This window comes from Centroberyx affinis, unplaced genomic scaffold, assembly GCF_046629955.1.
Source record: "Centroberyx affinis isolate AG114_WGS23_722 - 3 ecotype Tasmania unplaced genomic scaffold, CSIRO-AGI_Caff_v1 ptg002144l_1, whole genome shotgun sequence".
Lineage (NCBI taxonomy): Eukaryota > Metazoa > Chordata > Actinopteri > Beryciformes > Berycidae > Centroberyx > Centroberyx affinis.
In genome coordinates, this window is record NW_027280462.1 from 1 (window position 1) to 12,323 (window position 12,323).

At 39.5% G+C, this 12,323-nt stretch overlaps 1 protein-coding gene across 1 annotated transcript; it reads right to left on the bottom strand.

The window, feature by feature from the left end:
* Positions 1-6: 6 nt before the first annotated feature.
* lnpa (limb and neural patterns a) lies at positions 7-8,942 on the bottom strand. Its single transcript, XM_071531869.1, has 13 exons — positions 8,899-8,942; positions 8,149-8,256; positions 7,416-7,457; positions 5,413-5,600; positions 5,269-5,327; positions 5,133-5,173; positions 3,156-3,239; positions 2,960-3,011; positions 2,636-2,857; positions 1,402-1,507; positions 926-996; positions 447-602; positions 7-205 (listed from the first exon to the last, which is right to left on the bottom strand). The coding sequence occupies exons 2-13, from the start codon at positions 8,173-8,175 to the stop codon at positions 36-38; spliced, it is 1,218 nt and encodes a 405-aa protein (XP_071387970.1). The 5' UTR covers positions 8,176-8,256; positions 8,899-8,942; the 3' UTR covers positions 7-35.
* Between the last annotated feature and the right edge of the window lie 3,381 nt (positions 8,943-12,323).

Below are 12,323 nucleotides of genomic sequence, written 5' to 3' on the forward strand. Positions count from 1 at the left end.
GAATAAAGCTCCAGCATGACTGTTGAAATCACTTTCTATTCCACTTCCATGGCAGACACATCTTGCTCCCCATCAGATTTCTCGGAAGGGGGGTCCTGTGACTCCGGGGTGCCTTGCTCGTCTGATTTGGGGCTGCCTTCTGTGGTTGGAGTTCCCGGCTCTTGGGTGTCTGATTCAGCAGAGGCGTCAGCAAGCTTGTCATTTCCTGAGAATCAGAGATCAATTTCAGTTTTACAAGCATTCAAAACATCAAACAAATACTTCACAAAATCAAGCTCAATTTATGCTCAATTTCAACCCAGATAGAACAAATTGAAAATAACATTTATAATTTATACTCTTAGTACTGATAATCGGTTACAAGCATGAGCACTGAATTTTAGAGGCATGTTGTGTGCCTTATCATGTGGACCAAACCCATTTGAGTGGCATTATCAGAAACATACCTAAAATAGGCTGGCTTTTATCTGCGTCAGGACCAGATGATGGTAAGGGTGCTTCAGGCGACATCTTCTGCTCACCAATGATCTCAGGGAGTCTAGGGGCTTGAGGCCTGGTCTTTCTTGCAGGGTTCAGGAAATAACAATATGCACATCGGAAGGCTGAAATAAGACGCATAAAACACCGTACATATAGTTCACTTCACCTGAGTCACTCTAATACATTTTCATACAGACACAGATTAATATACATGAATATGAAACCAATGACAAAAGAAAAAAATGCCTGAGATGCATAAACACTTCAGATCGATGTGCAGCACTAGTTTGCATATTCAATCTTGTGTTTTTGCTTACAGAGGTCGGTAGTGGCAGAGGCATTTAAGAGCCATATGATATACTATGCTGCCAAATGCTAGAGGGCAAATGAAGGCACAGTGTTTGATGGAGACTGACAAAGAGTGTTGTGTTTCTCTAAATCTTACCAACATATTCAAATTCCTCTTTTAATGCCATGCCGTTATGGGACAGACACTGCTGGCATATGAGAGCATATCTAAAGAGGGAGGAAAAACAATCTGGTTGAGAGTGCAGACATGGAATGGCATTACCGAAAGATCATTTTGTTGATATATAGGATGACATTTTCCACAGCTCAAGTGGAGCACAAGTATTAGTAATCCACTAATAATCTTGGGACATTAATCTGCATTTTAACCTCAATTTCCATAGCAAGAGGGTGGTAAATCTGGCAATTATGTAGAATATGAAATGCATCTAAATAATTCTAGGCGGTGTATCAGTGTGTTGCATTTTTTTGCAAGTTTGGACAAGGAACTGAGAGTGTATAATACATAACTACACTTATAAGAATGAATTATTATTCCAAGGTAACAAACTGCTCAAATATGAGTGTATTACTGAAAAGAGGGTGCCCTTTTTAAAAGCAGAGGTTGCGTACCTGTTCTGAGGGCCATCTCCAACAAGATACTCAATGACCCTGTCCACAGCGCCTCTCTCCCTCGGGAGCACAGGTCTGGCCAGGGGCGGGCCTGGGGGGTGCATCCCTGTTAAAGCACAACACCCATGCCCATTAGCTACACACAGTCTGCAGTCTTGAATACAAATCACCGTAAACAGGGCCGGAGCTAGAACAAGAGCAAGAGCTTGGTGAAATAGTGAGGCAGAGATTCGCAGTTAGCTGCACAAGGCATGATACATTTTACAAAACCTGCCTCTTTTTCATAATGACTCGAAACTGGATCTCACTTGCAAAGCACGTGCAGATTCCCTGCTGTGTTGGTGAGTAGTAATTAATATAATCTAACATCAAGAGCAATCATAGGAAGATGACTGGTCATTTCTGTGAGACTTGGCAGAGTCTCAGTATCCTGCTGGTTATTAATTTACCAACATATGGAAACTCTGTGGTGACTCTTTGTATCAAATTGCTTTTCACTTTCAATTTTCAACAGAAGCAGCTGATAGCATCAAGTCATGTAAACCATTTGTGAGGTGTGCCCAATGCCAAAGGTAATTTCACCAAGCATTAAGAGACATTTAGTGAGATTCCACCACCAATGCCCAGAGAACAAACGCAGGTCTGGCTAATTAATCACAGTTAACATAATCTTGCCTCGTGCATACCTCACAGTTGGCATTCCACATGGCAATTACAGCATGCTGCTTCCTCTAGGAGCACATTTTGCTTTACTGTTTGCACTTATTTGCATCTTCTGTGGAGTGTTCATAGTCCAGAAATAATTCATATTGAATATTCAATACTTCCACACTCTACAGAAACCTTCCTTATACAACAATCGTTCTTTGGAGAGTTTCTCAGTGTGTTGGCTGGCTCGCTTCTAAAGACACAGTAATAAGAGATCTAAAGACACACACTTTGTATTACTTATACCAAGGCAATTATTATACATTTCCAATTATATCAGAAGTAATCGCCTACTTTTCAACTTAGTTCACTATTATACAGTTTTTTGAGAAAGGCTTAACCTTTTAGTAAAATATTTGAAAACTACATTCATACAATTACCCATTACAACTATAACATATACCACCCTTGCTGACAACACACACCACAGAGCCTTGAGCAACTGGGGACACAGAGCCAGGGAAGAGTAAATCACACCTTAATCGACCACATTATGATGTGGTCCCCCTGTGTGCAGGTAACTCACCGACTCCTAGAACAGGTGTGCCAGGGGTCACAGGCTTCCTCATCAAGCTCTGCTGAGCAGCTACAGCCGACAGGCTCCTCTCTGGGGGTCCACCTGGAGCAGAGTGGGGAGATCGTCCAGGGTAGGTGGGCCCCGAGGCGAGAGGGGGACGGGCTGCGGCACTGCCTGCAGGATTCACCACCACTGGGGGGGTCTTTGGGATGACATTGCGCTGGCGGAGTTCTAACACAGGAAACATTGCAGGTTGCTTAACACCGGTAAGCAATGCCAAAGGAAAGTAGGGCCCTTTAAAATAATGGTGTCATCTTCGGAAATAATAGCTACCTTGTCCTGGTTTTGGAGTCATGTGAGGTCCAACTGGAGTAGATTCCAGCTCCTTAATATGAATCACAAACAGCGTTAGGGGATTTTTTTCAACATTCATGGTATAAATCAAACGGATGGCCCATTTACCTTAACAAGTTATAAAAAACAAAAACAATCAACCAAGTATGGAATTTTATGAGGACAGAAAACTCACAACGGTTTTCTTGGAATCAGGATCAAATCTCTCCAGAATCATTTTAGCAGTTTTATACGTCTCAGTCTCCATAACTTCTTCAAGCTGTTAAAAAACACAAGATATTAACAAGGATTTTATGGGCAAATGTATAAATTGAATTATTTTTCAATATAGATTCAACAAGGAAATCAATACTAGAATAACAGTAATAACAGGATTGCTCAGTAATCAAAAGAACAATTAAATGATCATCTCGTTTAAGTAATAAATGTTTTCTGATTTTTTAGACTGCCAGAAACCATGACATCAAATGTTAAGGTGACTGTGAAAGGGCACAAGTAAGTTACCTCCCTAAATTGTACATCTTCATTTAAAACAAGTACCAAACATTTCTAATTGTTTACATATAATATGAAGAATAATTACATTCACTACTTCGATAATGGAGAGTGTGAAAATCCATCAGCCCTAATTATTGAAAGTTATTAGACTTGACAGAGGATGACAAGCAATTTCTCAGATTTATTTCTTTCCGGCACTAAATGCTATTAATTAAAATGACATTAGCACAGTGCTTTACTGAGTTAAGTCACTGTACTAATCAAGTGCTGTCAGCATTGATATTAGATTATTTATTAAGAGTAGTAATTATCTTGCTCCAAAACGCTGAGGAGGATCAATAAGAGCACCATACAGGCTTAGTACATGACTTACAGTATGAAGGGAAAGTCTTCACTTCGCTGGAGACACTCTACATCCTCTTTAGAGATTATGAGCCATATATGTTTTTCTCACTCATCTGATCATACTGCTAGCTACAGATGCATGCCACTTGTGGTTTAAAGCAGTTCTCTCAAGCTGGCAGTACTGATTTCAGAGAGATTTGACAGACAATTCAGGGAGAGATGCCTAGAGAGCTTTTGAATTAACACCACCAACTAGAGTTGGTGAAAATCACCACCACAATTAAAAGATATGCTCCAATCTTCTTAATGTCTTTATCATGACTACTACTACCCACCTAGTGAGTGATTTGGTGAGTATAAGGGGGCGGCCAGACAGAAACGGATGAAATGCATCAAGTTCTTTCCATTCTTTGTCCAATTGGAATACAAAATCGAGGAGTAGCGTTTTATGAAAAAGGCAGACGGATATTGTGTAAAAACAGAAACATGGATCTCGATAAGCGCAGCCTCCTTGCTATTGCCATTCTCATTCACAGACAAAAGAAAATACTCTGGGCTGTGGGTGCATACATCTATGGGAAGCTGTGTACAAATCAAATAAGTTGCTTTTCCGTTTTGAAAATCGAGAGACAAAAGCAAGCTCCAACTTCACCGTCTCTGATAGTCTAGTGAACAGTTAACGGATGATTACGTAGAGTGCAGTTCAACAAAAGTTCAAATGGTTTCAACTTTTGTTGTATGAAAAGATACAGACCAACGCAGCGTAGAAAGATGGACAGCCTGCCCTTCACTCAGTCATCCGTCAACATATCAGCCACATAGGGAATACATTGCCTCAATCGGTTTTTGACTGCAGGATTTTATGTCTTGTATTATTGTTTGACCCTTATGCCTATATCATGACATGAACACGTGATTATAATACAGCAACAGTGAGTTATTTTCACTACACTTTGCATTTTTCATTCAAATTATTTTCGTGTTTACGTCTATCAACTGCAAATGTGTTACTCAAAGTATATTTTGTTTGCCTTTGTTCACCCCCCACATCAATTCTTTTCTTTGTGTATTAAAAGGCATTTTGAGGCAACTTTGTCCATGCTTGTCTTAACACAGCATCTTTGTTTTAGAAGCATCAAGAGGCCAACACCAGCCTTGGGCCGTTTCAAACCACAAGTGTCACGGGTAACAATGTTCTTTAACACTATAGGCTACAGAGTGGAAAGTGAGGAAAATATATAGATCCAAAAATCCTGATGCTTCCCTTAAATCATGAAAAATATGAAACAAGTATCAGAAAGCCACTTACTATTTTCCGTTTTTGTGCTTTAAGTTCTTCTAATTTTTCATCTGAAACAAAACATTTTTAGAATTTATATTTAAAGACTTCATGAGAAATTACTATTATGTGGTATGTTATGTATAAACAATAAATAGAATCTTACTATTTTTTTCAGTTCTCCGTGAAAAAAGAATAATAAGCATTTTTCGAAGTAACCACACTCTAAAGGGCAAAGTAAAAACAAACTGGTTAATAGGTTTTAGTTACTACATAGTGAAAATGTGATCAATATTTTTTGTATACTTACAATAAAGGAAATACTACAAACGGAAGGGACAATATAAGCCGTCCCATCAGCTGTTCAGGCAGGTACCAGAAATACACAACTAGACATGTGATCAGGTAGAGGAGAGACGAGTAAAGAAGCAGACGCCCAACCCATATCTTCAACTGCCTCTGGTACTTTTCACTATATTCCTCAAGAGTCTGTATATCCTGTGAAAGCAATTACAAATAAGTACATTAACACAGCATAATAATAACATGACACTGTCTTTTGGCAGATGAAAATATTTAAATATTTTTCATTTCAAAAACTTAAAGATACTAGGACAGATTAAGATGTCTATGGTGAAGGATTCAAGTATCCACTTTGTTGACTTAACCAATTTTATCAGACTATAACCCTTCAAAGACCTAATAAGTGTGTTGCTTAATATTTGAAAGCAAAATCTATTAGGCTTAACTGTTGAATTTTTTTACAATCAATACCAATTTCTTTAGTAGGATTGATAATTGAAATGCAAACATGCAGCATATCAGAGCAGTATTATTCAAACTTGGCTTTAGCAAAAGGGAGCATGTCATGCAGGAAGACTTGAGCAAATCATGTGCAAATTTCCCTTCTGGCAAAAAAGCCAACTCATTCAGTTCAATTCACTTTCATTTTGTACTTAACAAGCGACTCATTCATCTTTCCTTTTTATAAAGAAGGAAATGCAACCCCAGTGCTTTAAAAGTGTTGATAATCCCCTCCAAAAATAGTTGGTGGACAGAATGGGACCCTGTCTTAGTCACTGTGGATAAAGTGGTGCTGCAGTAGCATGTGTGTCTGTCACTCTGAGCATTGCACAAACGGATCTCAAACCCACAGGCTCTGTGTGTAACCAGGCAAATAAAAAACAAGAAGATGAAATACTTCCTCTAGATTGATGCCAAGTCTAGAGGAAGACTAACAGGCCAACACCCATCTCTTCATGTCTTCACATGACAGAGTTCTATTATACACAAAGCTTTTTTTTTGGAAACCGGGAGCAACCGGTGCCTTGGTTGAAAGAATGGAATGAAAGGCCAGCCCAGTAGCTCATGATTGCTGGTTTAATCCTGGTACTATCAATGCCCATTACTGCCAAAGTGCCTATGAGCAATGCCACCTAACCTCCTAAAAATGTGTAGGTACATGCTCCAAGGACAGGGCCTGTATAGCACGTCATGGTAGCCTTTTCAATTTTGAGAATCAAGAAATTGCCAAATTTTTTGAGTGTGGGAAAGGGATAAATAGCACACTCCCCTTTATATCAAGAGAAATTCAGCATTGGTAATTGACCAATGTAAGTCTTCTCTAGCCTATTGTCAATTTTCACCCAGGTTTAACCTTTATCACTATTCCCAAGCCTATGCAGGATAAATAAGTGTAATTTATTGCTGATGTGTGCAATGTATACATAAAATTCTCCATTGCTACGCTGCTGAAAATATTTGGGGCTAAATCTCTTTTTTGTTTAATTTCTCACATTAGGCATGTCCTCCTCCTTTCTATCTTCCCCAAAGGACCACAATATAAAAAAACTCTTGAGCTTTATTATGAATCCTAACCCTTTAAATCCATGTATATCTTCTGCCTTAAGAACTGTACATGTGTTATCAGCTGGAATTTGTAAAATAAATTAAACTCAGCACTGGCTCTTGGGCTCCGTTTGTGCACACTGCATGAGCAAGAATGTTTCAAGTTCATGCTGGCTGTGTTTACCTGTGCTTCTTATGAGATGGCCACACTTAATGGCCTGGCTTAATTTGCATGAGTCCCACAATGCACATTAGGTGATGCAGTACAGGCTACAAAATGTTTAGGACATGGATTTGTATTGCTTTAGTAGGTCATTTTATAGTACATTATCTCATAGCACATATCTGCAAATGGAAAGAGGAAACACTTCCAGAAGTAGGCTATACTGTGAAAGCTAAATGTATTATATATCACACCGACACGTCAGGCAATCTATCTTTGGGAAGGCTTTGGGTAAAACATACCTTATCAATTCCTTCCAAAACCTCCACAGTGGATGGCTTAGCCTGCAAGACAAAAACATTTTGAAATTCCAAAAAAAAAAAACCCACAACATTTGCCACAAGAAAGGTGCTATGTTTGTGCTATGAGAGTTCTTTCCGTACAGCTTCCTGTTTTATCTTCCCATTTTTTGCATATCCTATATTGTGTATGTGCGGGTGTGTTGTTGTCTGTAGTTTGAGTTGCTGGCACAATCAATTAGGCTACATTTTCAGGTGTGCCTATAGCAGACTGTGAAGTGGGAAAGAGGCTCTGCTGGTAGCTGTTTTGACTTCAAAAGTCTGCCTGCTTTGGTCCAATCAGCTTTACTTTCTACATGCCAGTCTCAAACAGGAGAGGGCTGGGAATGGCTTAAGCCAGGGAGGCAAAGAATGACTGTTAGATGTTCTAACCTAAACATGGCATCTTAATTCTGATAATTTGTGCACCTCTATCTCAGCATGTGGACACCCTCTCCCACTGGAGCATGGTGTGCTACAAGAAATATTACTTTAAGTATCTGTCCTAAATACAGTCCAAAACTGAAAGCCTACAAAGAAATCACAAATTACAAAATAAATGTGACAAACACTTGTTCTATTTGGTCAACTACAAATGTCCCCTTTGAGTAGCTAACGTACATGAAAGAAAGGACGTTAGTAGTGCAGGAGCAAATACTATATGGTAAACAGCCATGACCAGAAATATGATACAAACCCTCCACCGCGAGACAACAGCTCCCATGTTGATGATCCTACAATGTAGCCTTGGCTACTCTGTTTCTGGGACCTTTCACTGGATATCAAACACAGACAACCTGTCCACCTGTTGACAAAAATTGTGGTCATCAACTTCTTCTTACAGAAACTGTCAACACACAGCGGGTAGGCAGCCATACAAGTCCCTCCGAGCTTTTTAACGATGAGCATTACATAAAGCTACAAATAATATTTCGGTGACCTGACCTTACTTGTTTAGTGTCGATAGATGATCTAAGGAATTTAGCGGAACATTAGCTCTCAAGTTTGCGGATGCATAACGTTACTTATCCAGGCTTAACTGACTGCCGTCGCTAAGTTAACGTTAGCAGAATTTAGATTATCATTGCTAGTTTATGGCGGCAACCGATATCTCGTAAACTACAAACAGACGTAACCTTAAAGTTAACAATAACCTCACAGGGACGGTTCGTTATATCGCTGTGTACAGCGAACGTTGCCTACCCATCAGTAAACTGTTAGCACTGTCCAACTGTTAGCTGGATACTAGCCAGTGGCTAGCTAGCTAGTAACATTATTGCACTCCGCAATTCTTCACCACGTTAACTAAGTTAGCTAACGTTACTGCTACGCTCGACCATGTTTGTCCCGGCTTTGCGCGAAGTAGCAAAAGCTAACAACACACACGGCAAGTGAATTAATACTGCCGTTGGCATAATTTTTTTTAAAAGTACTAGAGGGTATTTACCTTGGCAGCTAACTTATCCAGTCTCCGCGGGGCTGCACTCCTGTCTTTTCAGGGAGGGCGTGTTGGGGGCCAAGATGGGGGAGTGTCTGTCCGCAAAGACCAGCGTGGAACATGAGCGTTGGGCCTTTACAAGCAGTTGGGTTGGGACTCAAAATTAGTTTCTGGTGGGTCCCCACACGACAAAGAATAGTCTGCTGGTGAGTGAACTGAGATGTTTGAGTACTGTTATTGAATATTATTATTAATAGTATCCTTATTATTGGTAAATGTCGCGCTGTCACACACACATATCTCTGAAAAACATAATCTTTTTTTCTGCCTAAAATTGCTCTCAACTGCAGTCGAGCATGCTGTCTCTGGTCTGTTAGTTGGTGCAAAAGCTTTTCTTGGGTTTGGACGGGTTTGGACCTTGGACACAACACGTCCTCATACATACATTTAACAGCCACAGTGCTGCCTTTGTGACAGCCATAATCTCCCATATCATTGTAATCTGCCCTTTATGCCTTGTGATTATTGCAGGTGTAACAAATTAGGCATAAAAATACAAACATGACTACTTACATAGCAGCCGAAGAAAACAATTAATCTCCAATGTTTCAGTAGCACTTGTTGCTCTACTTCTTTTAGGTGGGTGTGATAAAGTAGGCTAACATTTAGGCCCTACAGTTAACAAGCCTAGTTTGTAAATGAGTGTGTTTTCAAAGTAGCCAAACTTGTGTGGAATAATATTCTTAAGGATTTTCTCAAAGAACCAAGTTTTAACCTTAGTATTCAGTCAAGTTTAGCCTGCAGGGTTCAGCCAGTAGACTTTAGAAAATAGGCCTACTGCTGGCCTGTTTAAAGCCCGGGAAGCGGAAGATTTCTGGGCACTGACATCTTGTATGTTTCTACATAGAGAATGGGCTTTATTCTCATTGACTCCTATCAGAGATTTGTGAGAGAGATGAAGCATGATGTATTCAATCAGTGGAAGGAAAATGGTCTTCTCTTGTCTCCTAAGTGGGTGTGGAAAAGATAAACATTTTAGTTCCTATTATTGCAGCCAAACACTGCACAGAGTTTCGGCATTTTAAAATAAGTAAACTAATGTATTAGCTATTTCTTGGTAGTCATCAACACTGTACAACAATATAAATTATTTTGCCCTCAAATTTGCCGCCAGTAGCTAGCAAGCAGTCAGAAGTCATAGAAGTGCAGATTTTGTGATCTCCAAGCTGACTTCATGTAATCGTAAGTCTCTCATGCTCCTAACGTGATTTTATGCACCATATCTAGTTTGATGTCCCTTTAAATTTCTGTTTATTTGGTTGCCTGGCAACATTCCCAATGCTATAACATGTTATGGCTTTTAACCGGATAGAATTGTCCTATAGATATAATTTTGGTGTCAAAACCTATACCTTTGGATATTCATGAAAAGCCCAAGCACTTGTCTTAGTCTTCATGGAGATAGACTGCTCCCATAGTGACCCCATAGAGCCTCAGCTGCTTCTTGTCTCCTAAGGTGCAGGGACGCTGACAGAAACCTTGTGACAAAGGACTGGAACCGGAGGCCAGAAAAATTAAAAGTCTCTGCTCATATTGAGGTGGGTGGAGTTGAGATGATCGAGGGCCTGTCTTGATCTTCTGTGTTTGCTTCAAAAGCGCGGGCCAGTTTCAGGCCCCTTGGTTCAGACTCAGGCAATAAGCCGCAAGAGACCTTGGGTTTTGCAGTGATTATAGATGAACTTCTTGTCAAACTCCACTGTATGTGTTGTCATCAGAGGATCACGCATCCTCCTCTTCAGCTCTTGGGCAACAACAGCTCAGAGCAGCTGATTGTGCTTCTACATGTACAACTTGGCCGTCTCAAAGTAAATAAAAAAAAGATGTGGTTAACTTCTGTGCTGTTTTTGACAGGGAACTGATAATTTCCCCACTGATACATCTATAACATCTTATCTTGTTATAAACACATCGGATTTGTGCACTAGCTAACATATCTAGTAGAAGAAAATGTTAGCACTAGCAGTGGCTAGTAGTCGCATGTTAACATTAATATTGGTGCTGTGCTAAATTAGCCTGCAAGCTAGTTAGCAAGCTAACAATGCCAAAAACAGCTTTGTTTAGGTTAAATGAGCTGATAGTTCTCAAGTTATAATATTATCTGCTTTCAATACACATCAAAACAACGTAAACATGTTATTTCAATGCACTATATGAGGATGAATGCGTGCATCAGTTATTGAGTGATGGTGATGAGTGATGTGATTTCTGAGCTTGGACGTTTCCACTAGATGCAACACAGTGCGAACGCAAAGTGGGCAGTAGAGCAGCTTTCATTGATTTCAAAGGAAGCACACTCTCAATGTCTGGTGGCAAGGCCTGACACCCAGTGTTGCCAACTGCTTTCCAAGGAAAGTACTGGCTGCTCAAAAAGTCACTAAAAGTCGCCAGATGACATCATGGAAGTCAACACATTAACATTGTTCCCCTTGGTCGGAAAAAGTCACTAGATTTGTCACTAGTCAGTTTTGAGAAATAAAGTCAGCTGGGGTGTCTGAAAAATCATTAGGCCTAAATCTAGCATTGGTAGCAGTTGGCAACAGTGCTGACACCTGATGGCTGCGTATGGGAGCTTATGGTTAATGCTGCCTTCAAGTGCTCCCTGTAAGATCCCTCTTTAGTAAAAGTAAAAATGACTTCAAGTGCTTTTGGTCAAAAATAATAACAAAATGGACCCCATATCAACTTTTGTTATGGGGTCCATTTTGTTATTATTTTTATCTAGTATTGTTTTTCGGTGGCTGATGTTTTACTTAAGGAATCAAGCAACACAGTGCCACTTTATGCTGCAGTGCCAAAATGAAGACGAGAAAATCCATGTCAGGTATGTAATGAATGTCTTAATTTATTAAACAAAAATGCATAATAAGTTAAAGAGTGAACATATAAATATACAACAATACTAGTTATTTACATGGGATGCCAATAAATAACAAATTATTATAAATTACCTCATTGTTACCATCAATTATTGACCTGGCTTGCTGCGCCCCCTAAACGTCACATCTTGGCATCTCAGGTCTTCTCACTCTCCCATCCCAGTGACTTTCTCACTATGTTGCATCGTTCATGTGTGCTCAGTTTGTAATTATGGTATTTCTGACAACTTGAAGGCAGGGTAAGAGACATTGTTAGCCATGACATGAAGCAATTTTTTTTTATAAAACAGCGGTAACACCATTGTAATGAAAAATAATGCAAATGTTCAAGAAATAATTTATTTTTTAGCAATAATAATTAAATATTTCCAGATAACAATATAGTCCTTGAACATGTACAGTAACTAAACAACACGGTTGCTAAGCAGCACATAAAAACTGTATAACTGATAATTTTCGGTAAGGTTAGGGTTTGCATGTTAATAATCCAATCAGAAC

Bases quoted from the DNA above. Each gene is read 5' to 3' on its own strand.
- lnpa (XM_071531869.1), bottom strand. From the start codon at position 8,175: ATGGGAGCTGTTGTCTCGCGGTGGAGG. The intron at 5,174-5,268 runs GTAAGATTCTAT...GTTTTGTTTCAG, and splicing joins ACGGAGAACTGAAAAAAATA to ATGAAAAATTAGAAGAACTT. The intron at 603-925 runs GTAAGATTTAGA...GTCTTATTTCAG, and splicing joins AGAGGAATTTGAATATGTTG to CCTTCCGATGTGCATATTGT.